This window comes from Microcaecilia unicolor, chromosome 1, assembly GCF_901765095.1.
Source record: "Microcaecilia unicolor chromosome 1, aMicUni1.1, whole genome shotgun sequence".
NCBI lineage: Eukaryota > Metazoa > Chordata > Amphibia > Gymnophiona > Siphonopidae > Microcaecilia > Microcaecilia unicolor.
The window spans coordinates 437,661,232-437,686,349 of NC_044031.1; the positions used below are offsets into that span (position 1 = coordinate 437,661,232).

At 39.3% G+C, this 25,118-nt stretch overlaps 1 protein-coding gene across 1 annotated transcript in view; it reads left to right on the top strand.

Annotated features, from left to right (window-relative positions):
- The window catches only part of CDH7 (cadherin 7), a 335,699-nt gene that overhangs the window by 262,542 nt on the left and 48,039 nt on the right, over positions 1 to 25,118 (top strand). The window contains exons 7-9 of the mRNA XM_030212588.1: positions 1,143 to 1,279; positions 9,518 to 9,639; positions 18,901 to 19,018. Coding sequence (XP_030068448.1) covers positions 1,143 to 1,279; positions 9,518 to 9,639; positions 18,901 to 19,018 — 377 coding nt within the window. The remainder of the gene's footprint in view (positions 1 to 1,142; positions 1,280 to 9,517; positions 9,640 to 18,900; positions 19,019 to 25,118) is intronic.

Below are 25,118 nucleotides of genomic sequence, written 5' to 3' on the forward strand. Positions count from 1 at the left end.
TATCAGCCCACTGACTTTTTTTTTTAATTTTATTCTATTCCATATTATATGTTGCTGTATGTTTTCACAAATACTATGTTGTTTTAAAATTAATAAATTTTAAATAGGAAAAAAAAAGAAAACTTAAACAATCTGAATTAGTACAGGGTAATCCTACACAGACACTCAATGCTAACAATGCTAAACAGGGTCTGTTCACACATGCAGGACACAAGTGGACCCTCACTCAATATAGAGTAAGTAAGCAGAAATTAAAAGAAAAATATGTACACAAAAATTAAAATGAACCCCTAAGAAGCCAGACTCTGCACACAGTGCAACACCAGAGAAAGAGATACAGTGATGTATGTTCCGTTGCAAAATATATAGATACCAGACAATTTAAAAAACTGACATATTCCAATCAGTACACTACAATTTAACAAATATAAATAATAAAAATGGAAAATAAGATACCTTCTTATTGAACTAACCTGGTACATTTTTTATTAACTTTCAGAGTCCAAAACTTGCACTTTTTGAAAGAGTGAAAGACTGATTCACTTTTACCCGTTCTACACCACTCAGGATTTTAAAGACCTCAATCATATATGCCCTCAGCCATCTCTTTTATAAGCTGAAGAGCCCTAACCTCTTTAGCCTCTCCTCATATGGGAGAAGTTCCAGGAATTCCATCCCCTTTTTCATTTTAGTTCCTGTGTATAATATGTAAACCACTTTGTTTGTAACCACAGAAAAGCAGTATATCAAATCCCATCCTCTTTCCTTTCCCTTATTTTCCTGTAACATACTTAATTTTCTTTATAAAGGAGAGATAGAAGCTGGAAACAGATGTGAAAACTGCATAACCTGATTTATACATTTGTCACACGTATAGTAAATCCTCCCTTTGTAGGGTACATTTAGGAGCCCTTTTATTCAAGCTTAACACACACTAATGGACATTAGCATGTGCTAAATGCTATGTGTCCTATTTTACACCTATAGGCACATGGCACGTAACATGTTGTAATGTTCGTTAGCATGCACTAAGCTTTAGTAAATGGGCCCCTGACTTTGGAAAAAAGACATATTGGCTGATTTCTTTTACATGAAATAAACCTTTCAAAATGATCTGTTCTTCCTTTTTATATTTCATTTAGGTATTCAATAGATCGGAACACAGATCTGGAGAGATATTTCAATATTGATGCAAATAGTGGTGTTATTACAATTGCCAAGCTCTTGGACAGAGAGACTAATGCTGTACATAACGTCACAGTCCTGGCAATGGAAAGTCGTAAGTCAGATGGCTTTCTATTGAATACTTGTGTATTTGTATAGAAGTATATATACCTACAGTATAGATATGGATTAAGACAGAAAAGCACTGATCCAGGTAGCTGCACCTGCTATTTGGATAAGTGCTGCTAACTAGAGATGGGCAACCTGAGAATTTTGGTTTTGTGCCATTTTGTATGTTCTTTCTGGGAATTTTCATTTTGTGTTTTGTTGGCCATTTTGTCATTACGAGATCAATGTCATTAAGTATTCATTCTCTATGCAAATAGTGCACACTGTTTGCATAGAGTTTGCACTATTATCAGCAAAGAAAAAAGGAGGCAATTCTATGAAGTGGTGCCTAAGGGGTCCTTTTATTAAGGTGTGCTAATGAATTAGTATGTGTTAAGTCCCATAGGTATACCATGGTCATTTAACGTATGCTAATCAGCATGCCATATGTAGGTGAAATGAAGAAGCATGCTTAGCACCAATTTTATAATGGTGTTAAGGTACACTTGGCCAGTTATCAAATAGTAATGCAAAGCCACTTTGGTGTGCAAAAATTTAGGTATGACAGCTTCGCCAGGTCAATTGCAAGTATAAGCTGGCATGCCTAAGTGTACCTTGCAATGGGCTCATCTGATACTGTTTTATAAGGTGTGTACATTGCTAAGTGGAACACACATCACATGCCCATTCTCCTCCCACTGGTACAGACTATTTGCTGTTTTGCGCTGTCCCCCAGATTCTATATAGTGTGACTGAAATTCCATGTGGAATTCCGATCATATTCTGGATTTGCACACAAATATAATTACTTAACAGGCTAATCAACACCAATAATTACCACTTAACAAGCAATTATTGATACTAATTGGCATTAATTTGAATTTATGCGCACAACATGCCAGGTGTATTCTGTAAAGTGGTGTGTGTAAATTCTAATGTGCCAAAAGAGGGTTCAGGAATGGGCGGACCATGGGTGTTGTGAAATACTCCTGCTCTGCACCTAACTTCAGCACCGGTATTTACACCAAGTTTTACTTGGCATAAAAGGACACGCCTAGAGTTAGGTGCAGGCATCCAGGCTTATTCTATCAACTGGCTAAGCATATTCTATAAACTGTGCCTAAATCTAGGCAACGGTTTACAGAATACAGCTAGGCAGAAATATTTTAGTGCACCAATTGTATAGATTAGCGTCTAGCACATATGCGCATAAATGCCAATTTTATGTCATTCACGTGCATAGGTGCACCTATTTTATAAATTAGCCCACACAATTTGCATCTAAATATAGGTGCCGTTTATGGAATTGTACTTAATATAGTTTTATTCTGCTTGTTTTCATTTGTTAATGAGATGCAGTGATATAGGAAATGTTGTTGACATTTCCAATGCTGTTGCAAAAGACAGCCAATTCTCTGCACTGTGTGTTGGATTATTTGTAGTAAATAATTAGCAGATTTTAGTACACACAGCTTCAGCTTTAGAAATGTTAATTTCTTTCTTCATCTCTCTCTCATTCACCCCTGAATAATTCACTGCTGAGTCACTTTAAAGTTGAAGTAACAAAACATCTGTTTACTCACAGTTTGTAGTTAGATTATAATCAGACAGGCTTTTATATACATATTACTATACATTTGTATTATCAGCTCCTTCCATGTGCTTAGATGGTAATGGATGCTCACACCACCATAGATCCTCTCAGGTTAGGAGAGATCATGAGCTCCATGTGCTCCATGTGCTGCATCTGCTGCATCTAATCCCCACAGGAAGTTGCATAGCTGTGTGACCTCTCTAAGTAATTCACATCAGAGGTCACAGAGTAATCACAGAGAAATAATAGGTGACAGGCAATGCATGTAAAATACAATTACATTCCAACAAACCCCTTCTCATGCATAACTGTCATGCAATTATTTATTCATACAAAGTCCAAGCTTTATACGCAGATTCACAAAATGTTCTCTGGGTAACGGTTTGGTCATGATGTCAGCTGTCATCTCACTGGTGTGACAATAGTGTAGACTGATGACCCCTTCTTTCACCAACTCTCGCACGTTGTGGTATTTCGTTGCGATGTGCTTGGTGCGTGACTGAACCTTGTCATTCTGTGACAGTCGGATGCAGCTCTGATTATCTTCCATTATCTGGATTGGTCTCTGTTCAGCTATTCCGAAATCCAGCATAAGTTTTTCAATCCACATCAGTTCTCTGCACGCTTCCGATACGGCCACGTATTCAGCTTCTGTAGAAGACAAACTCACAATACTTTGTTTATGACTGGCCCATGAAATTTGTACATTTCCATACATAAACACATATCCACTTGTGGATTTATAATCAGAATGATCCCCTGCCCAATCTGAATCACAGTAACATATTAGTTTTGGATTACTATTGGCTGAAATCTTTAATTTACAATCAATGGTACCCTTTAAATACCTTACCATCCTTTTAACTGCAGTCCAATCTGATTTGGTAGGTGAGCTGACCCTTCTGCTCAAAATTCCTACTGCATTTGCTATATCAGCCCTGTATGTGGTAGCTAGATATAAAAGCTTACCTATGGCTGATCTATATTGGATGTTATCTGGTAAAGGTTCTCTTACTGTTTCATCCTTCAGAAAATCAGTGATCATGGGAGTGCTTACAACTTGGGCATCTTGCATACCTAAACTTTCAATAAGCTCATTTATTTTCTGCTTCTGGCTTAGAAGATAAGAACCATCATTTTGTTTCTCAATTTCTATACCAAGATAGTATGACACATTACCAAGTTCTTTTATCTCAACATTCTGGTTTAAATATTTTACAATGTCCTTGTACTCTTGCTCACTTTTGCTTGCAATGAGCAGATCATCAACAAAAGCTAAAATGTATGCATATTGTCCATTTGTGCACCTAGTGTACAAACATTTATCTGCTTCACCTTGCTTAAATCCTAAATTTGTCAATATTTCATGCAATTTATCATCCTAACATTCTGCACTTTGCTTTAATCCATAAAGACCTTTGTTTAATTTACACACTAGCTGTCTTTGTTTTGTATTTATGAAACCTGTTGGTTGTTCCATGTACAAGTCTTCAGTTATTTCTCCATGAAGAAACGCTGTTTTCACATCAATGTGTTTGACTTGCATGCCTTTTGAGACTGCAATGCTCAGAAGTGTTCTTATTGTCGTGTGTTTCACTACAGGTGCAAACACTTCATCAAAATCTTCTCCATAATTTTGAAGATATCCCTTTGCCACTAATCTGGCTTTATACCTTTCCACTTTTCCTTGTGCATTCCTTTTTAACTTGAATACCCATTTGCATCCTATAGCTTTCTTGCCAGGAGGTAATTTTGTAAGAATCCAAGTATTATTTTTATCCAATGCATCAATTTCTTCTTGTGCAGCTTTATGCCATTCAGCAGCTTCTTCTGCTGGCATTTTCTCAATCTCATCCCATGTTAAGGGCTCTTGAGCTTCTGCTGACTTTGTTAGGTAAGACAGTCTTGGGGGTGGAACACCTTTGTTTTCCCTGGATGAGCGTCTGACAACAGGTTGGTCTGACCTTTCTGCATCCTCTATATCTGAGAGTCCTTCTCCAATTGATTCCCCTTCTCCAACTGTACTGTCTTCTTCAATGATCCTTTCTGTGTCTGTTTCCTCTGCCTGTTCCTCGTTAGATACAGATGAGTTGCTTTCAGACATCTGCCTTGGTATGGCATTTATATACACTGGCATGTCTATTATGGTTCTAGTTTCATATTCTGGATGATAAGGCTCATCTGGGATAATCCAGCCTTTATCAACCCTTTTGTTTTCATCAAAATATGTAACATGTCTTATGCCAACAATGCCAGTTTTCAGATTCAAAATTCTATATCCTTTGTGTCCTGGAGTATAGCCAACTAAAATGCCCCTTTCTGTTGTGGAATCCAGCTTATGCCTTCTTTGCTTTGGTACATGAGCATATGCTGTACTTCCAAATGTTCTTATGTTTGACAGGTTTGGCTTCCTACCATGCCATGTCTCATGTGGTGTGCGCTCAGCGCCTTTAGTTGGCATTCTGTTTTGTAGGTACACTGCTGTGAGAATGGCTTCCCCCCATAGTCTTTTAGGGAGATTGCTATCTGACAGCATACATCTGGTCATTTCCACAAGTGATCTAAATTTTCTCTCTGCAACAGAATTTTGCTCTGGTGTATAAGCTACTGTTGTGATATGCTGAATGCCTTCTTGTTCTAGAAATGTGCGCATGCTTTGTGAAGTGAACTCACCACCATTGTCGGTCTGAAGAACCTTTGGTTTTCTTTCAAATTTATTGCTCACCATGGCTACGTATTTCTTCAGCATGTCTGTGACTTGATTTTTTTCTTTCAGCAAATAGGCCACACAATATCTAGAGAAATCATCCAAGAATATTAGCACAAATCTGTTATTTCCCAATGATGGGATATTAAACGGTCCACATAAGTCACTGTGTATTAAGTCCAGCACTTTATTACTCCTATTTCCTGTGTATGCAGGAAATGAGGGTCTTACACTTTTTTGAGTAACACAGTCTATGCATTTCTCCATTTTACCAGCATCTGCACTTATCTGAATGCCGGTGGCCAGTTGCTTACTGTAAAGATCCTGGATCACCTTAGAATCACGATGTCCCAGGCGGCGGTGCCAGATTTCCAGACTACATTTACCATCATTCTTCCTTACTTGCGCCATATGTGAGGCTTCACCTGAAATGTTCAGCTTATAAACATCATTATGCATAAAAGCTTCAGCATACACTTCATCATTTTTAGAGATTGTGCACTTACTGTTTTCAAAATGAATCGCAAATCCCTTCTTATCTAATGTAGATACACTAAGCATATTGCAAACTGCTTGGGGAATATACAAGACATCACTTACAGGAATTTCTTTAACTTCATTAGACACTTTGCATTTTAAGAATCCAATACCTTTTGCTTGGATCTTAGCAGTCCCTGCGTTTGCAGTTTTAAGAATACCTTCCTCTGGACACATTTCCTGAAAGAAATCTTTACAATTGGTTAAATGGCATGTGCTCCCCGAATCCAAAATCCAAGTACTTTCATTTGAATTATTATTTACCATAGTCAAAGATTTTTCTGCCATTAGAAAGCCCTTGTGTTTATCTTTGTCCTTCATACATTTCCTGGTTTGAAAATTCTTTAGTTCCATTGGCTTAGGTGAGCTAGAGGGAGTGTTTTGTGTTTCCTTACACCATTTAGATACATGTCCCTCCTTTCCACATGAGTAGCAAATCAGCTTGCCCTTGGGTGGAGTTTTCCCATAGCTCCGCCTTCCTCTGTTCTTTGCCAAGAAATTTGTTTCATTTCTCTCTGACTTGCTTTGAGAACACATCTCCTCAGAATCATTTATTATGCATTCCTGCCTTAGTTTTGATGTTGCCTGTTCAAAAGATTGCCCTTCAATGGCCTCATTTACAGACCTAAAAACATCAAACTTCTTTGATAGTGAGGTAAAAAGAAATGCTCTTTTCAATGCATCACACATGGGAATTCCAGAAAGTTCTAGCTTTTGAAATGAAGACATAAGATGCATAATGTGATCATTACATTTACTTTTATCCCTTAATTTGGTTTCATTCAACTCTGCTAACCAAATTGGTTGCTGCTTTGCATATGTAGTTGCATACATAGTTCTCAGTTTATATAAAATGTCCTTTGGTGTATCTTTTCCCTCCACTAATATGGCTTGTTTCTCTGAGAGAGCTTCCAAAAGCATGCACTTCACATAATAGTTTGCATTGTCCCATTCAGCCATATTTTCAGCTGTTCTGTCTTGGTCTAAGCATATATTTAATCTTTTTGCTCGAAGGAGACATATGAATCTTAGTTCCCACTGCTGATAATTAAACTCAGTTAATCTAGGCACCTTGAGAGAATAGAAAAATGGTGAATTTCTTCCCTCAGCCATTTTCTTAGCCTTCTGTCTGCTGTGTGGGGGGAGAGAGAGACAGACTGAATCTTTCCTTTAAAACTTAAGAGAAAAATGTGGCCTTTTTTTCTGCCTGGTAATATTTCTCTTCTTTTTCAATTCCTGGACCCTGGGCCCATAACCCTTTTGTTGGATTATTTGTAGTAAATAATTAGCAGATTTTAGTACACACAGCTTCAGCTTTAGAAATGTTAATTTCTTTCTTCATCTCTCTCTCATTCACCCCTGAATAATTCACTGCTGAGTCACTTTAAAGTTGAAGTAACAAAACATCTGTTTACTCACAGTTTGTAGTTAGATTATAATCAGACAGGCTTTTATATACATATTACTATACATTTGTATTATCAGCTCCTTCCATGTGCTTAGATGGTAATGGATGCTCACACCACCATAGATCCTCTCAGGTTAGGAGAGATCATGAGCTCCATGTGCTCCATGTGCTGCATCTGCTGCATCTAATCCCCACAGGAAGTTGCATAGCTGTGTGACCTCTCTAAGTAATTCACATCAGAGGTCACAGAGTAATCTCAGAGAAATAATAGGTGACAGGCAATGCATGTAAAATACAATTACATTCCAACACTGTGGAGGTAATTCTCCATAGATCGCCTGAAGTTGGGCACTGGGATGATGTGCTAAGCATGGATTCTATATTGGCAGTTTTGCGTGCAAGTGCCCTTATAGAATACTAGCATAAGTTTGTATTTACACACCTAACTTCAGGCAGTTAGGTGCATAGATGCTAGTAATCTATAACCTATAGGCGTAAATGCTAGGCATGCCCCTGACCAGTCCTTTTCCCTCCCAGGGTCATGTCCCACTTGCAGTTGTGTGCTCCGGATTTTGCACTCACAATTTACGGAATACCATCTAATGGCACTTACATGTATAACTCCTAATTTGTGCCAATCAGTGCCATTTAAGCCAGTTATAACCAATAATTGGTCATTAAATGCCAATTAGGTAATGATTATACCATCAAGTTATGCCCGCAACTGACATTATTCTATAACTTATGCGTGAAGCTTTGCTTGCTAAGTGTAAAATTGTGTGTGCAAAGTTTTAAAATTAAGGGGGTATGTGGATAATGTGAAGAATGTGCAGAGCCAGAGTGATCCTGGTACTTATCCAAAATAAATTATGCTCATAATTTAGGAGCACACATTTTAGGAATATAATTTTAGGAGCATAACATTTATAGAATAAGGTCCATAGTAACAATATTCAGACTGTTATCGAGATAGCTTAGGACAGATAGAAATCTGGCATAATTTATCTGGATAAGTTATTCAGATAGCAGACTGAATATTACCACTATCTGGATATGTTTCGGGGCTGACTTTCTTATCTGGAGATTCAACACCAGCCACTATCTGGATTGTGGCACTGAATTTCTCTCTCTCTCTCTCTCTCTCTCTCTATATATATATATATATATAATTTTTTTTACCACTGCAGGTAACATTTAAGAAAACAAATCTGACTGTGGCAACTGAATATTGATGCTATACATTTTTTATGAGACTAAGTTTAAAAGGGCTGTTCATGTCCAAACACTCAAATCAAGTACCATATCTGACCATCAGTTGGCATATGCAAATTGCATTTAGTAAATTAAAAAAACATTGCTAGAGTATTAGAACAATTGTTTTAGTAGCATGATAACTGAGTTTGCAGGTATTGCTTAGTGTTCCACATTCAAAAATGAAACTTTTTTTTTTACAAATCAAACTTAAATGACTTAGGGCGTCTTTTACTAAGGCGCATTCACGTTTTGGCGTGAGCTAAAATTGTGGGCGTGCTAAACGTTAGAGATACTCATAGAAATGCATTGGTATCTCTAATGTTTAGCGTGCTCGTAATTTTAGCACGCACCAAAAATGTAAGCGTGCCTTTGTAAAAGACCCTCTAAAAGAAGTAGGAATTTATCATTGCATTCAGAGTTCTGAACTCAAACTGAAAAAGTACGGAATGACATATGATTTGACAGCTGTAAGGCATCTAGTTTGGGAGGAAGTGTATGCATAGGACATTAAGGAGGGAAATCATCAACCTGCACTACTGTTAAAATGGATTATTTTAGCAGTAATTCATACTATTTTAGCACAGGTCTCCTTTTATTCAATGAGACCTAGCTCCCAATACCAGAGTTAGCTGTAAAATAGTCTGTCTAAATGGCAGCCCACATTGATAACTTCCCCCTTAACTTGTGCTAATTCCAGCATTATCATAAAAAGCTACAATTTTCTATCTTGTTGCTGTTTACACAGAGAACCCAGTGCAAATTGGAAGAGGGTTTGTCGCCATCACTATACTTGATATCAATGATAATGCCCCTGAGTTTGCAATGGATTATGAGGCCACTATATGTGAACATGCACCTCCTGGTCAGGTACTGTGAGATAAAACATATGTAAATGTATAATATAATTTAATTATTACTTCTGTTTTTCACTAATGTGATATAGATGCTGATGTATCAAACCTTATGACCAGTGCTAAAGGCAGCAAATGAGAGTAATTGTCTTAGTTGAATGTGTTCTTGAGTTTTGGGTCTGTGAGAGTCCTGAGCAAAAAAGGGAGGGGCCAGTGGAATAACGCAGCCAGATAACAGGTACAAATGCAAATTAAGTATCTATTTAAGGTAATTCTTGGCCTATTCCTTTCTCAGTGCTGAGATATATGGTAGGAAACTTCTGTAGTTCAATGTTCAGTCTTAAAGGCCTCTGGGGACAGGCCAAGCACAGTTTGCAACTGTCGGAGTTGCCACTTCCTAAACATAGCCGGTAAGTCCAGGATTCTCCACCAGGGTTCAGGTCTGGCTCTGGACACACCTGAAAGCAAAAACATATGCAGTTCAGTCTGATAAATTAAATGGCTTTTCTCAGCCAGGTCACAGCAGTGCGCTTTATTCAGTCAGAACATATGCTGGAATTTCTCCTCTTCCTCCCCTGGGCCTACCTTGCCTCTGCTTAGCCCTTCCCTTTAAACTCCTCTGTTTCAACTTGCCCTTCTTCCCGTAGCGGGACCTGTGCTCTTAAGGTAGCCCTGGTTAGCTATAGAGGGATCTTTCTTAAGAGTGAGGTGTAGTGTTCTATAAACCCCATCATATACACTCCCCCTCAGCTCAACCATATCCAGGAGAGTACCTGCCATATCAGGATCCACATCCCAGGACAAAAAACCCATATTCACAAGTTCTCGGTCCACCCAGTGTTGAACCCGATACTTGAAGGGTTGAAATCTGAGGAACCATCGCATTACACATGCATTCGAATTTTTATAGTGGGCCATACTTCAGGGGTTGATGATCAGTGACCAGCAGGAACTCACAGCCCAGTAGATAATGCTGGAACTTCTCCAGGACCTATGTGACTGAGAGCCGCCTTCTCAAGCACCACATAGTTCTGTTCCCTTGGGAATAGTTTACAGCTAATAAAGGCCACTGGGTAATCTTCTCCATCCACTTCCTGGGCCAACATGGCCCCGAGTATAACTTCTGATACATCTGTCTGGACAATAAAGGGCCAGTTGAAATCCAGGCTAACCAGCACCGACTCTGATCAAATAGCCTTCTTTAGAGTTTAGAAGGCAGCATCCAACTCTTCAGTCCATTGTACCTTCTCAGGAGCCTTCTTCTGCAGGAGGCAAGAGAGTGGCTCTGTTTTATCTGCAATCCCATGGATAAACCAATGATAATACCCGCAATCCCAAGGAAAGATTCAACTTGCTTCTTTGACTGAGGGATGGGCACCTGGGTGATAGCCTCCACCTTTCGGATCTGGGGTCTCACTTGTCCTTTCCTGACTGAGTACACCAGATACTGAACTTTTTGTGCTCCAAGGGAAAATAGGAAAATGTGGGAAGGAGGTTCTGGAAGTCAAATTTAGATTCCTAGGTAGAAATCTGAAATCCAGATCCTCCAGGGTAGAATTTTCAGAAATTAAAAAATAGATATAATAGGCATTTCTGAGACATGCCTAGTGGCATGCTTGGCATTAAGAGATCAGGTCAGTTTGGGATGCTCTCCAGTTTCAGTTTTACCACATGCCCTTTTCCTGTCTCATTTAAAATGTTCTACTCAATGTGGAAGCTTAAACGCGTGAAACCATTCTTCCCGAGGGTAACTTTCCGCAACCTGATACAATCAATGGTATTAAGCCATGCTGACTATTGCAATGGACTGTATGCAGGATGCAAAGAACTACTCATAAAGAAACTACAGACTGCTCAAAACACAGCAGCCAGGCTTATATTTGGTAAATCCCAATTCGACAGCGCCAAACCCCTACGAGAAAAACTGCATTGGCTCCCAATCAAAGAACGTATTACTTTCAAAATCTGCACCCTGGTCCACAAGATTATCTATGGCGATGCCCCGAGTTATATGGCTGATCTCATAGACCTACCAACCAGAAACACAATTAGAACATCACACACATACCTAAATCTTCACTACCCTAGCTGCAAGGAACTCAAGTACAAATCAATTTACAGATCCAGCTTCTCCTATATAAGCACGCAACTATGGAACGCATTACCAAAAGCCATAAAGACAATGCAGGATCACCTCAATTTACGGAAATCACTAAAGACCGATCTGTTCGAAAAGGCTTACACTACTGATCCAACTTAAGTAACTGAACTCAGCAACACAACGAAGCCATAACCTGCAATGAACAATATATCACTCGTCTTCTCTTGATTCTCTAATGTTCTGTAACAACATCACTCTGTATTTGTTTCATCACCGGAGGTGGCTAACACCTCACGGTACTATGTAAGCCACATTGAGCCTGCAAAGAGGTGGGAAATGTGGGGTACAAATGCAACAAATAAATAAAATAAATAAATAAAAAGTCCTCTTTTTCAGAAGCGGTAAAAACTGACCCGGCGCAGGCCACTTTTACTGCAGCTTAGTAAAAGGACCCCTAAGTCTTCTGTGAGGAACTGTATCAAAGGCTTTTATGAAATCCAAATAGATTACATCTAGCACAAATTCTTTATCCAGTTCTTTGGTCATCCAGTCAAAGAAATCAGATCTGTTTGTCAGGAGTTTCCTTTGATAAAGCCATGTTGCCGCGGATCCTGTAACCTGGAGGAATAGTTTTGTTTTTAATGTTTAAGAGGCTGCAATAAAATCACTTAATTGTTCTTTATCTTCTTTAGGATATTCCAGAGTAGGCCAGGTAAGCTGGCATTAAAGGGGAAAAGGGCAATATATATATTTTTTAAATGTCCATTACAGAATCTATTGACACAAAGCCATCTCAGAGCAGGAGAATTAATATAAATAATACTACATGAGAAAAGGTAGTGCAAACCAACAAGCAAGTAGCTGAAACATATGTAAGATACTGTACTTTATGGAATTGATGTACCACCTAAGTAGCAAATTAATCATGTGCTTTTCAGCCTGCACAATTTACTCTGCAAATATAACGTTTCCACATTGTTTGGGTTTGATCAAGTGGTTATGTGGATAGAATGTATGTTCTTTAAACTATTAAGTTTTAGCTTATCCATGGATTTCCTATACCGCCTTTCATAATAGTTACAGCAAGGGAGTTTACAATCAAACAAACAGTCAAAGCAAAATCTAGACATGATAAGTCGAAGACACACAGAATTAAAGTGCATTAGATCTAATGCACATAACAAGGTGTCCAGAACCTAAAGAAAATAGCGTAAGTGTGGTGCTGTAAGAAAATTAGAGGGAGAGAAGGGTAGGGAGAAGGCATGAGGTATGCTACCACTTTTTAAAAATCCTTTTTCAATATATTTTGATGTGGCTATGTTTAGAATGCCCATAATACTTGAAGCTCTCATAGAGCCTGGTATTCCTTTCCGGTTTAAATTTCAGAGGAGAAGGAGGGGGACAGCAACCACAGGTGTCATGCCTTGATCCCTCCAGTGGCCATCTGCTCAGTCAGAGCAGCTTTTTGTACTCTAGGCATGATTGAAACAGGTCTAAATAAGGGTGTCCTTCTTTTTAGACTTGGCCATTTCTTCCCCTTTGATAGTTGTTGTTGGATGTTCTGATTTTGAAGCCTCCCTAGGTTCCCCAAAAACATACCTACAACACTCTCTCTTGCTATTTGGATGCATGGCTTTGCAAAATCAGGGTTTGGACATTTCAAGCACATACACTTCCTTTTGAGATGTCCATATGCTTCAAAAATAAGTGCCATTGAGTCACAAATTGCTGAAGAATTAAAAATGCACCTTAGTGCTTGATTTTTAATGTAAAAGTAAAAACAATTTATAGAATGAACAAGAGAACAAAGACCTAATAATGCTTAAAAAGAATGGATTTAGCTCAGACCTATACACTGCATAGGTATATTATTAGGATCCAATTATAGTCTGGTTTTAATGTAGATAAAATAATGCTGGAATGGATCTGTAATACCTGATGATCCATGATATCTGATGAAATTAACTGATATAGCCTAAATGATGCAGTTATTCTTAGCTCAGACATTAATATTCAAAGAAATAGTTTTCTTGGGGTTTTTTTAAAGATCCCAATTATATTCACGGTACAATTACTTTTATTCTTTCTTCTCACTTACAACTATGGACCATTTTTACTATACCACAGTAAAATAGTGTGTTGAACAATTTTTCTTCATGAAAGATAACCTTGGAATTCACTATCTTGCACACCCTGGCCTCCTAGCAGTAGTACCATGAGGCTGCCACTAAGGGGATGAGGCTTCCATTTTGAATCAGGGAACCAACAGGGTGAAAGTGCCCAGGAATTGTTCCTGTCTTCCCCTATACCTTAGAGAAAAACCCCAATAGGTAACGCGTGAAGGTGCAGTGAGGTGTCATTTGGGGGTTTTGTGGTGGTGGTGTGGTTTATTTGTTAAATGGGGATTTGGAGTTTGAGAATACAGAAGATAATGTTAAATAAATATATATTTTTCTGTGGGGGGGGATTGGATAGCAGAAAGAAGACAGAGGAATAAACAAGAGTGAATATTGGGATATTCGATGAAGAAGAGATGGAGAAGGTGGTTTTGTGGTCTTCTGGATATGGAGAGGTGGAAGAAAGTGGTTCTAGCGGACGAGTCGGAGAAACTTACTGACTTCACGGTAAACCTGGAGGACATAATGGGGCAGTTCGGCAAACTGAAGAGTAGCAAATCTCCTGGACCGGATGGTATTCATCCTAGAGTACTGATAGAACTGAAAAACGAGCTTGCGGAGCTACTGCTAGTGATATGCAACTTATCCTTAAAATCGAACGTGGTACCGGAAGATTGGAGGGTGGCCAATGTAACGCCCATTTTTAAAAAAGGCTCCAGGGGAGATCCGGGAAATTATAGACCGGTGAGTCTGACGTCGGTGCCTGGGAAAATGGTAGAGGCTATTATTAAAAACAAAATTACAGAGCACATCCGAGGACATGGATTACTGAGACCAAGTCAGCATGGCTTTTGTGTGGGGAAATCTTGCCTGACCAATTTACTTCAATTCTTTGAAGGAGTGAACAAACATGTGGACAAAGGGGAGTCGGTTGATATTGTGTATCTGGATTTTCAAAAGGCGTTTGACAAGGTACCTCATGAAAGGCTACAGAGGAAATTGGAGGGTCATGGGATAGGAGGAAATGTCCTATTGTGGATTAAAAACTGGTTGAAGGATAGGAAACAGAGAGTGGGGTTAAATGGGCAGTATTCACAATGGAGAAGGGTAGTTAGTGGGGTTCCTCAAGGGTCCGTGCTAGGACCGCTGCTTTTTAATATATTTATAAATGATTTAGAGATGGGAGTAACTAGCGAGGTAATTAAATTTGCTGATGACACAAAGTTATTCAAAGTCGTTAAATCGCAACAGGATTGTGAAAAATTACAAGAGGACCTTACAAGACTGGGAGACTGGGCGGCTAAATGGCAGATGATGTTTAATGTGAGCAAGTGCAAGGTGATGCATGTGGGAAAAAAGAACCCGAATTATAGCTACGTCATGCAAGGTTCCACGTTAGGAGTTACGGACCAAGAAAGGGATCTGGGTGTCGTCGTCGATAACACACTGAAACCTTCTGCTCAGTGTGCTGCTGCGGCTAAGAAAGCGAATAGAATGTTGGGTATTATTAGGAAAGGTATGGAAAACAGGTGTGAGGATGTTATAATGCCGTTGTATCGCTCCATGGTGCGACCGCACCTTGAGTATTGTGTTCAATTCTGGTCGCCACATCTCAAGAAGGATATAGTAGAATTGGAAAAGGTCCAGCGAAGGGCGACTAAAATGATAGCGGGGATGGGACGACTTCCCTATGAAGAAAGACTAAGGAGGCTAGGGCTATACAGCTTGGAGAAGAGACGGCTGAGGGGAGACATGATAGAGGTATATAAAATAATGAGTGGAGTGGAACAGGTGGATGTGAAGCTTCTGTTCACGCTTTCCAAACATACTAGGACTAGGGGGCATGCGATGAAACTACAGTGTAGTAAATTTAAAACAAATCGGAGAAAATTTTTCTTCACCCAACGTGTAATTAAACTCTGGAATTCGTTGCCGGAGAAAGTGGTGAAGGCGGTTAGCTTAGCAGAGTTTAAAAAGGGGTTGGACGGTTTCCTAAAGGACAAGTCCATAAACTGCTACTAAACGGACTTGGAAAAATCCAAAATTCCAGGAATAACATGTATAGAATGTTTGTACGTTTGGGAAGCTTGCCAGGTGCCCTTGGCCTGGATTGGCCGCTGTCGTGGACAGGATGCTGGGCTCGATGGACCCTTGGTCTTTTCCCAGTATGGCATTACTTATGTACTTATGTACATGGAGATAAGATCCAGAGAGAGGAAACAACCCTTCCATGGCTCCAGTTATGTTTTCCTTCATATCGTCTCCCCTACATTTTTACTTATCCCTCTCTCCTAGTTCCCACCTTGGACATCCCTGTCTCCCTCTCCCCACACATCCTTGTTTTCCCTTCTCTTGCCTTTTTTTCCCATCCTGTTTACATCTTAGATTACCAGAAACACACAGATCCATCCTTTGCCAGCTCCTTATTCACAGACATTCACAGGAGACTTGTGGAAGATGTGGAGAAGCATAATTGAAAGGGACGCCCAAGTTTTGCTGAGGACGTCCTTGCAAAACTTTCCGGTGGAGAGGCGGGGAAACCCATATTATTGAAACAAGATGGACATCCATCTTTCATTTCGATAATACAGTCGGGGACGCCCAAATCTTGAAATTTAGGTCGTCCCTAGAGATGGTCGTCCCTAGACTTGGTCGTTTCTGATTTTCAGCGATAATGGAAACCAAGGACACCCATCTCTTTGGTCATGGGAGGAGCCAGCATTCATAGTGCACTTGTCCCCCTGACATGCCAAGACACCAACCGGTCACCCTAGGGGGCACTGCAGTGGACTTCACAAATTGTTCCCAGGTACATAGCTCCCTTACCTTGTGTGCCGAGCTCCCCTAACCCCCCCAAACCCACTACCCACAACTGTACACCACTACCATAGCCCTTATGGGTGAAGGGGGGCACCCAGATATGGGTACAGTGGGTTTATGGTGAGTTTTGGAGGGCTCACATTTACCACCACAAGTGTAACAGGTATGAGGGGGGGGGGGGGGAATGGGCCTGGGACCACCTGCCTGAAGTGCACTGCAGTACCCACTAAAACTGCTCCAGTGACCTGCATACTGCTGTGATGGACCTGAGTATGACACTTGAGGCTGGCAGAGAAGCTTGCACAAAAGATTTTTAAAGATTTTTTTTGAGCGTGGGAGGGGGTTAGTGGGTGGAGTAAGGGGAGTTCATCCTCGATTCTCTCCGGTGGTCAGCTGGTCAGTTCAGGTACCTTTTTGTGGCTTGGTCGTAATAAAAACAGGACCAGTTAAAGTCGTCCATCTGCTCGTCGGGGACGCCCTGTTTTCCATTATGGGTCAAGGACACCCATGTGTTAGGCACGCCCAAGTCCCGCCTTCGCTACGCCTCCATGAACTTTGGTTGTCCCTGAGACAGAAAGCAGTTGAGGATGCCCAAAATCAGCTTTCGATTATGCCGATTTGGCCAACCCAGTGAGAAGGACGCCCATCTTCCGATTTGTGTTGAAAGATGGGCATCCTTCTCTTTCGAAAATGAGCCTGATGGGATTTCATTTGTATAACTATTTCCATGTCAGGGCACAATAAGTGAAGTTATGTGCAAATAACTCAGCTGCTCATGTATAGGGTTGGCTCTGTGAACACTTCATCCCCTCCTTTTGAAAGGTGGTAATCAAGGATTATGTAGGTATTTTCTTAAAAGTAGTGGTTCCTTTAAGAATCTCTCTTAGACTATTGAGCCATGTGTTAGCAGTTCAGTGCTTCCAGGGATGAAAAATAACAACTTGAAGTATTCATATCTTTCCATGAATAATGCAGCTTGTGTATTTAATGTAAGCTGCATTAGCCATTTTACATAATAATTAGCTGTTTTACATTCATTTGCATTCTTCACATCTCATTATTAAATATATGTTGCAGTAAAAGGTCCCAAATTAAAATATGTTGTTGGCAAATTACGCATTTTATTGCCAATTAATGTATACTGGGGCTCTTTTACTAAGTTGCAATGCTGGGCAGTAGTTAACTATTTTGTAGTTAACTACATAGTTAAACTACTTTTCAGTAGTTAATCCAAAATGTTTAACTACTCAAAAATAGTTATTTGCCCAGTAGTTAAAGTACATTTTAAGTAGTTAATAACAAAAATCTTAGTTATGTTTTTAAGTTCTTCTGCACTGTTGGCTTACTGACTTACTAACACCACAGCTGGAGCAGTTCTCTTTGGTTCTGGAGCAAGTGAATGGATAAAATGAGAAACTGCATTGTGAATAGATGGCTAGGAAGGAAATACTGTGATTGGTTAAAAAGAGAAACAGCACTGGGATTGGATGAATAGGAATGAAGCGTGATTGGATAAAATGAGCAACTGCATTGTGATTGGATAAAATGAGAAACTGTGCTGTGATTGGATGGATAGGAAAGAAGTACTAGTCTGTGATTGGATAACATGAGAAACTGGATTGGGGGGGCATTTATTTTGTGTTATGGCATAGCCATGGTTTGTTGTTGATTTATGAATCAGTTACTGTTACAATAAGCTATAATGAATAGTTTAGCACTGAGTGAATTTTATGAGAAACCAAGAATAAAAAGATATAAACTGGATGAGAAAAACTTTGCAGCAAACTATAAATTCTGTCAAGGATGTGAGATCAATAACAATATCACTTCAAGCACCAACTTTATCAACCATTTCAAGGAGAGTATTGTAGGCTGTTAATGCACTGATTGTGTTACTAGATTTCTGCAATTTATTTTAACTGCTATGGACAAAAAGTGTTGTGTTCAATGGCACAACAGATAATCACAGGCTACAAACACCACTCTTTAGGTTTAATAATTTTCTTTCATTGATCAAAAACCTGTGATATATTCCTTTTATGTTTTTTTAATTAATTAATTAATGTTAAAAATATTAGCACTTGTTTAGAATTCTAGAAAGCATTTAATGTGAAATTCATACTTGAAGAACAAAAATGGAAATTATATTTCAGTAGCACTTGAGTATAAATTCCATATTTGAAATACTTTATGACAATAATATGTGTAATAGCTTATGCCGTAATGTTCCTTTATTTAGGTAATCCAGAAAATAAGTGCAGTTGACAGAGATGAACCATCTACTGGGCATCATTTTTCCTTTAGTTTGCCACTTGAAGGTGCAAATAACCTCAACTTTACGCTGCAAGACAACAAAGGTTAGAAATATATAAGTTCAACTGAGAATTAAAATACAAATCAGAAAGCCGTATGAAGAGGTTTTGCTAAATTATGGTAAATGTAAAGTTTAGCTTAACAAAGTAAATGGTATTTTTGAAAAATGAGGGTAAAAAACTAGCAGACATAAGAACTTGTTCAAAATATTTGTAACACGCTGAGCAAAGAGGTACCAAAAGTGGGGTTACAAATGACAGAGATAAAGGCTATAAAGTTTGGAGTGGTACATTTGGCAATTTTCATTTTTGAAAGTTTTGTGTACTAAAGGATCAGTAGAAAGGGACAGTGCACATTTTTTTCATATGGATTATATGGATGTGGAGGGACATATTTGATAAGACACCTAAATCCAATTTTTACAAATAATCCAGTAGCGAAAATGGCCATTTTCAAACTAGACAAATGTTCAACTTTTTGTTTTGAAAATGGTAATTTGCTAGACGTTTTTGTGCTCAGTGCGTCTATCTTTTAGGACTGTGTTAAAAAAAAAAAATGGCCAAGGGAAAACACACACACAAAAGAAGTCATTGAGATGTATGGGGGGGGGGGGGCAGTATTCTTAATAGACTGGCCACACAGACATCCCAGCAGGGCAGTGGGATACTCTAGGGGCACTGCAGTGGACTTCACATAAAATATCTCAGGTACACATCTCACTGTTACCCCCTTATATTGTATAGTGATCCCTTTAAAACCCACCAAAACATACTGCACCAACAAATAGGTGACACCTACAAGCATAAGGGCTATTGTAATGGAGTACAGTTGGGTACAGTAGGTTTTTGGTGAGTTTTGGAGGGTTCACAGTTTTACCACAAATAGACCAGTTAGAGTGGGATATGGGCCTGGGTTCTCTTCTCTACTATTCACTGCACCAACCACTTGGCTACTCCAGGGACCTGCGTGTTGCTCTATTAGGACTGGTCATTACATCTGTAGCTCTCATAAAGGTTGGTATGTACTGTTACTTTTACATCTTTGGGGATGTGAGGGGGGTCAGTGACCACTGGGAGAGTAAGGACAGTAATACCTTAATCTCTCCAGTGGTCATCTTATCATTTAGGGCACCTTTTTGTGAATTAGGCATGCTTGAAACAAGTCTAGATCAAAACATCTAACTTTTAGTTCTGTACATTTTTGCTTTGTTCTATTGTGACAGAAGAACATCCAAGTTTTGAGAGCGCCCAGATCTCACTCCCAACATGCCCTATTGTGATTTGGATGCACTGCAGAGAAAAATGTCTCAAATCCAATTTTCACAAATCGCAATTTGGATGTTTTGTGGAGAAAAACGTCCAAATGCTACTTTGGCTGTGTTTGAGATTTTTTTTCTTTTGAAAATGAGCCCCATAGATGTTGTAAGTTTGCTATTTTTCAACTATGTTTTTCTGAAAAACATAATTATTTTCATTGATATACATTCCTCATTTTTTAAAGATATAATTTGTTAATACCTGAGACTGAAATTTTGCAGGATTATGTAGTTGATATACTTCTTTCTTGCGATATAAGTAAGTTGCCTACCCCACTTTTGGTACCTTTTCCCTCACATTTTAGTATATTATTTGGGTTTTTGAACGCTAACTGCTTTTACTTTTGATTACAATTCTCATTAATTTAAGCACCTTCTGCATGCTTCAATTAATAGAATATTGCTATCTATGTGAGTAAGTGTATACTTATACACGTAAATAATAGTAGCTCGCTTAAACCCTATTCTAAAATTACATACTTAAATAGCATAGTGAATAATTGTTAGATAGGCGTTCATAGGGGAAGAAGCATAGGAAGGACCGATATTTTCACAACCTACAAATACTTGCATGCTGCACTATCTTGATGGGCAGGGATCGAGGGAGCAGGTAGTTGGTCGAAGGTCTCTTAGAATTTTGTCAAGGCTCTTCTCTGTCATTAGGTTAAGTGTTCCATCTGTCTCTGTTTGGAGCGGGCGAGTTTGTGCACCCCTGGTTGACTGATTGGGCACTGAGTGGGATTGCCTGTAAATCCTAGTGGAGACTTTTAATTTTGTTGGCAAAGTATGCAGCAAAATCATTGCAGTTCAGTTTAGACTGGACAAGCTGGTTCTGTTGTGGGTGTTGCAGTAGGCTGTTTACTATTCTGAACAGCTGCTTGGTTGAATTGGCAACCTGTGCAATGCATTGAGAGAAATACTGTTTTTTGGTTGCTGTTAAGGCTTGGCGGTACTTTACCATGTGCTTCCTGCAGTTTAGCCTGTCTTCATCTTTGTGAGATTTGCGCCATCTCCTTTCCAGTTTTCATCCTTCGTGTTTAAGGATGCGAAGTTCTGGAGAAAACCAAGGTGAGCGTTTGTGAGTGGGGCATAAGACCTTTTATAGTGGTGTTTTCTCTAAGGTCTTGGCTAAGTGTGTATTCCAGATGTCAACTTGTTCTGACAGTGTTGTCTTTCCATCTACATGTAGATAGTCCAAGGCCTCTAGGAAATTCTCAGCGGTCAGCTTTTTTTTTGTCTCTGATCTCCTTCCAATCTCTGGGAGGTGCCATTTGTTTCAGGTGGTCACTTAGGGAGAATTTAATTAGAAAATGGTCTGACCATGATATGGGTGTTATTTCAATACTGTTACCCCAGAATTCTGGGATATCTACCCCTTTGTAGAATACCAGGTCTAGTGACCCTTTTCGTGGGTTGGAGAATTGATCACCTGTGTAAATTCTAGTGCTGTCATCATGTCAAGAAAGGCAGCTATGGTGGTATCTGGAGTTTTGATGTGTAGATTGAAGTCTCCCATGATCACCAGCCTAGGGTAATTCAAGGTCACTTGAGTAATCAGGTCTAGTAGTTCTTGCACAGTTAATGTGTTGTTACGAGGTGCTCCGTAAACCATGAGCAACCAGATTGGTTTCTCCAAGTTGGACTAAAGGAGGTTCTGATTCACGTAGCTGGGGGATGGATATTCTGTGCAGTTTGATTGTGTCCCGAATCAAGACTGCAAACCCTCCACCCTATCTTTCAGGTCTTGGTTGATTTGGATGTTGAAACCTGTTGGGCATAGTTCAGCCAGTGGTAAACCCTCACTTTCATCTAGCCAGGTTTCACTTATTCCTAGGATGTCAAGATGCTGTTCATTTATGGCATCATGGATCACCAAGGATTTCTTTGCAGCTGATCTGGCATTCACCAGTCCTATAGTCCCCAAGGGTGGTCTGGGGGTGCTGTGGGCAGCTTTGGTGTGACAATAAGGTGATCTTTTAAGTACTGTTATGTAGGTGTTTCACCTCTTGCACTTTTGCCTTCTCTTTGGTTGGTTGGGGTTATGGTTTACTCTTCCACACACCACTGGGATGCTTGCATGACACATTTTTGTGTCAGAAGCTAGTTAGGTAAAATTTCACTGGGTGGTGCTGCAATCCACTCTTTGGTGTACGCCCTGTAGATCAGCAGTCTTCCTAGTTGGCAATGCAGGGTTAAGGCTTTAATAGATGGAAGAACAGACCTTTTTAAAGTTGTAAATTCAGATCAGGCCTGTGAGATCAGTCTTCCATCAAACAGATAAACAAATGGCTGCACTTACCACTTCTATGTGAAATTGTTGTAGACAGTGCATAGGTTTCCTTTAGTTTTAAAGAATCTAAAAGATTCAGAGTTATTGAAGTAGATTATATAGTTAAAATAACTTTTTTAACTCACGGATTGCAGGTATGAACTTTAGAGTTTCTGATATCCTTGGATGGTCCAATTGATACAGGCTGCTGTAGGCTTTTTCTTTATTGTCCCAGAGGAAGGATAGATGTAAATAAGGATCCAGCTCGAATCTCAGAGCATGAGGAGAGTTATTTAGGGGAGATAAAATTTCCTTTCTCCTGCCAAAAATAAATGGAAGAAGTTCCGAGTAAAATTGAGGCCTGATGCCTCAACACAGACTGAGCAGAGGTCAGTAAAAGTTTGGGTTGTAAATATGCAGAAATAAGCAGAAAATGTAGTTATTTAATCTAAGTTGCAGAGCCTGATGTGAACCCAGCCAGCCATTATCTATGATATATTCTTTCTATGCTGCCTGCTTTCCAATATGTATATGTCTGATACTATATCATATTACCACTATTTCTAGGATTCAGTTTGTCATCTTCAGATTTACCTCATTGGTTGTGTATATCCATATCAATAATCATTTCACTGTTGCTATGCTTAAAAAAATTATATATTTTATGTCAAGCTGTACCTGCTGTGCACCACCTTTGGCAAATTACTTCATAAAGGAGGCTAATAAAGCCCAGTAAGTAAATAAATAAAAAACAGACCAGCATAAACCATATGCTATACCACCATCTGCCTTTCTCTCTCTCTCTCTCTCTCTCTCTCTCACCTTGTAAGCTCTAAGCAACAATCTCTCCAGAACTCTCACAGGACTATTCTCACCTGAATTAGTAGTTCATTCACGGCCTTCCATGGTCTATGACCAAATATTGAAACCTTGGCTGTTCTTTTCTCTCTGTCACTTTCCTATGCCTTTAAGAAAGAGACCCTTCTTGCTGATAAGAAAAGTAATTTTTAAAGCTATTTTTATGGATAAAATAATGTTCTACCAATGAACATTTATTTTCTACCCATGAAGGTATATACTTGTCATACTACTCTAAATGCCAGGGTAGAGTAGAGCAGTTTACATAAAAAATTACTGGATATGTTAAAAGGACAAAGGAAAGGAACACCATATAAATAATAGAAAAGTTATTCATTCATGCTTGAAAAGAGGAAAAGCGGGGTAGGTGGAACACTAGAATCAAAAATCCTATGCTGGCTGGTCCATCACCTCGTGTCCCTGAAAGCTTGTATAAAGAGAAAAGGTTTAAAATTAACTCTAAAGGAGTTTAAAAAGAGATCGCTATGGAGGTGAATAGGTAAAAGGAGAAAAGAAAAAGAATGCAGTGTTCCTTGTGGATTCGTAGTGTATGCTTTTGGGGCTGGGAAAGACGAGTCGATGGTCGTTGATGGAATGGAGAAGTCCAGATGGGGAATAGGAGATGGTCAGGCACTATCTGCCTAACTCTACCTACAGTGAGAAGAGGTGTTCCTGAGTGTAGTTTATAGAGGGGCTTATAATTATGTACATAGAGTACTTTTGAATAAAACATTCACACAGTTTAGCAGATTGTCATGTATATAGGTAATTTTCCTCTGATATTTTTCACAACGAAGGTATTTGCATATTTATGCTTTGAAAACTGACACAAGGTCTGCTGGTTAAAGTACCTGTAGATATTACATCAGTGCAGGCATATGATCTCATAAACCCTTATATACCACTATCATATTCCTTTTTAAGGTCCCTCCTCATATGTGGACTCAGGTTCAGACTTCGAATTATACCTCCCACCTGACATCTTCCTGATTCCTGATATAAAGTGATATTACCTATGATATTCTCTTTATATTACCCTTTTCCCCGGATTCTATATATCATGCTGAGATTTCTGAACGGAAATTGAAACATATTGGGTTAAGGAACATACTAAGTGCTATATTATAGGTGATTAAAATTACTGGGTATGTTGGCTCTGGTGCCAAGAACTTCACGCCATCAAAGGGGACTTGTTTGGTGTGGAGAATGGTTGAGTACTGGGTGGGGAAGAAAAATACATATATGTGATGTATCCTATAAATTTCAGATGTGTGTTTGCTCACCAAAGTTGGCACCAAGATTTAGACCTGCTATATATACTGGCCAGAATGGGATGAAGCTGTTTTCTATGACCCGGACTGTAAGTTAGTGCTTAGTGCTGCTGTACAGCATATCAATATGAACTGAGTCTGTCTTCCTCCTCAGACAATCTAGACTTCCCTCCTCCTCAACTCTCTTTAACATTCTGCTGTATCATTCTTACCCTCTCTCCTTTGTTCTGCCCCTTCCTCTCTGCTATCCTCTCTTTCCCAATCCCCTCTTTCTTTCTATGTCTCCTCTCTACATTCTCCTTATCCCTACTTTTTCTGACTCCAAAGCTTTCAATGGGGCCTTTTACTTAGCAGGGAGGGCAACTAGATTGGGTTTTACTAAATGTTAGAGGTTAGCATGCAAGTGAGGTAACCTGTAACGCATGTAAAAC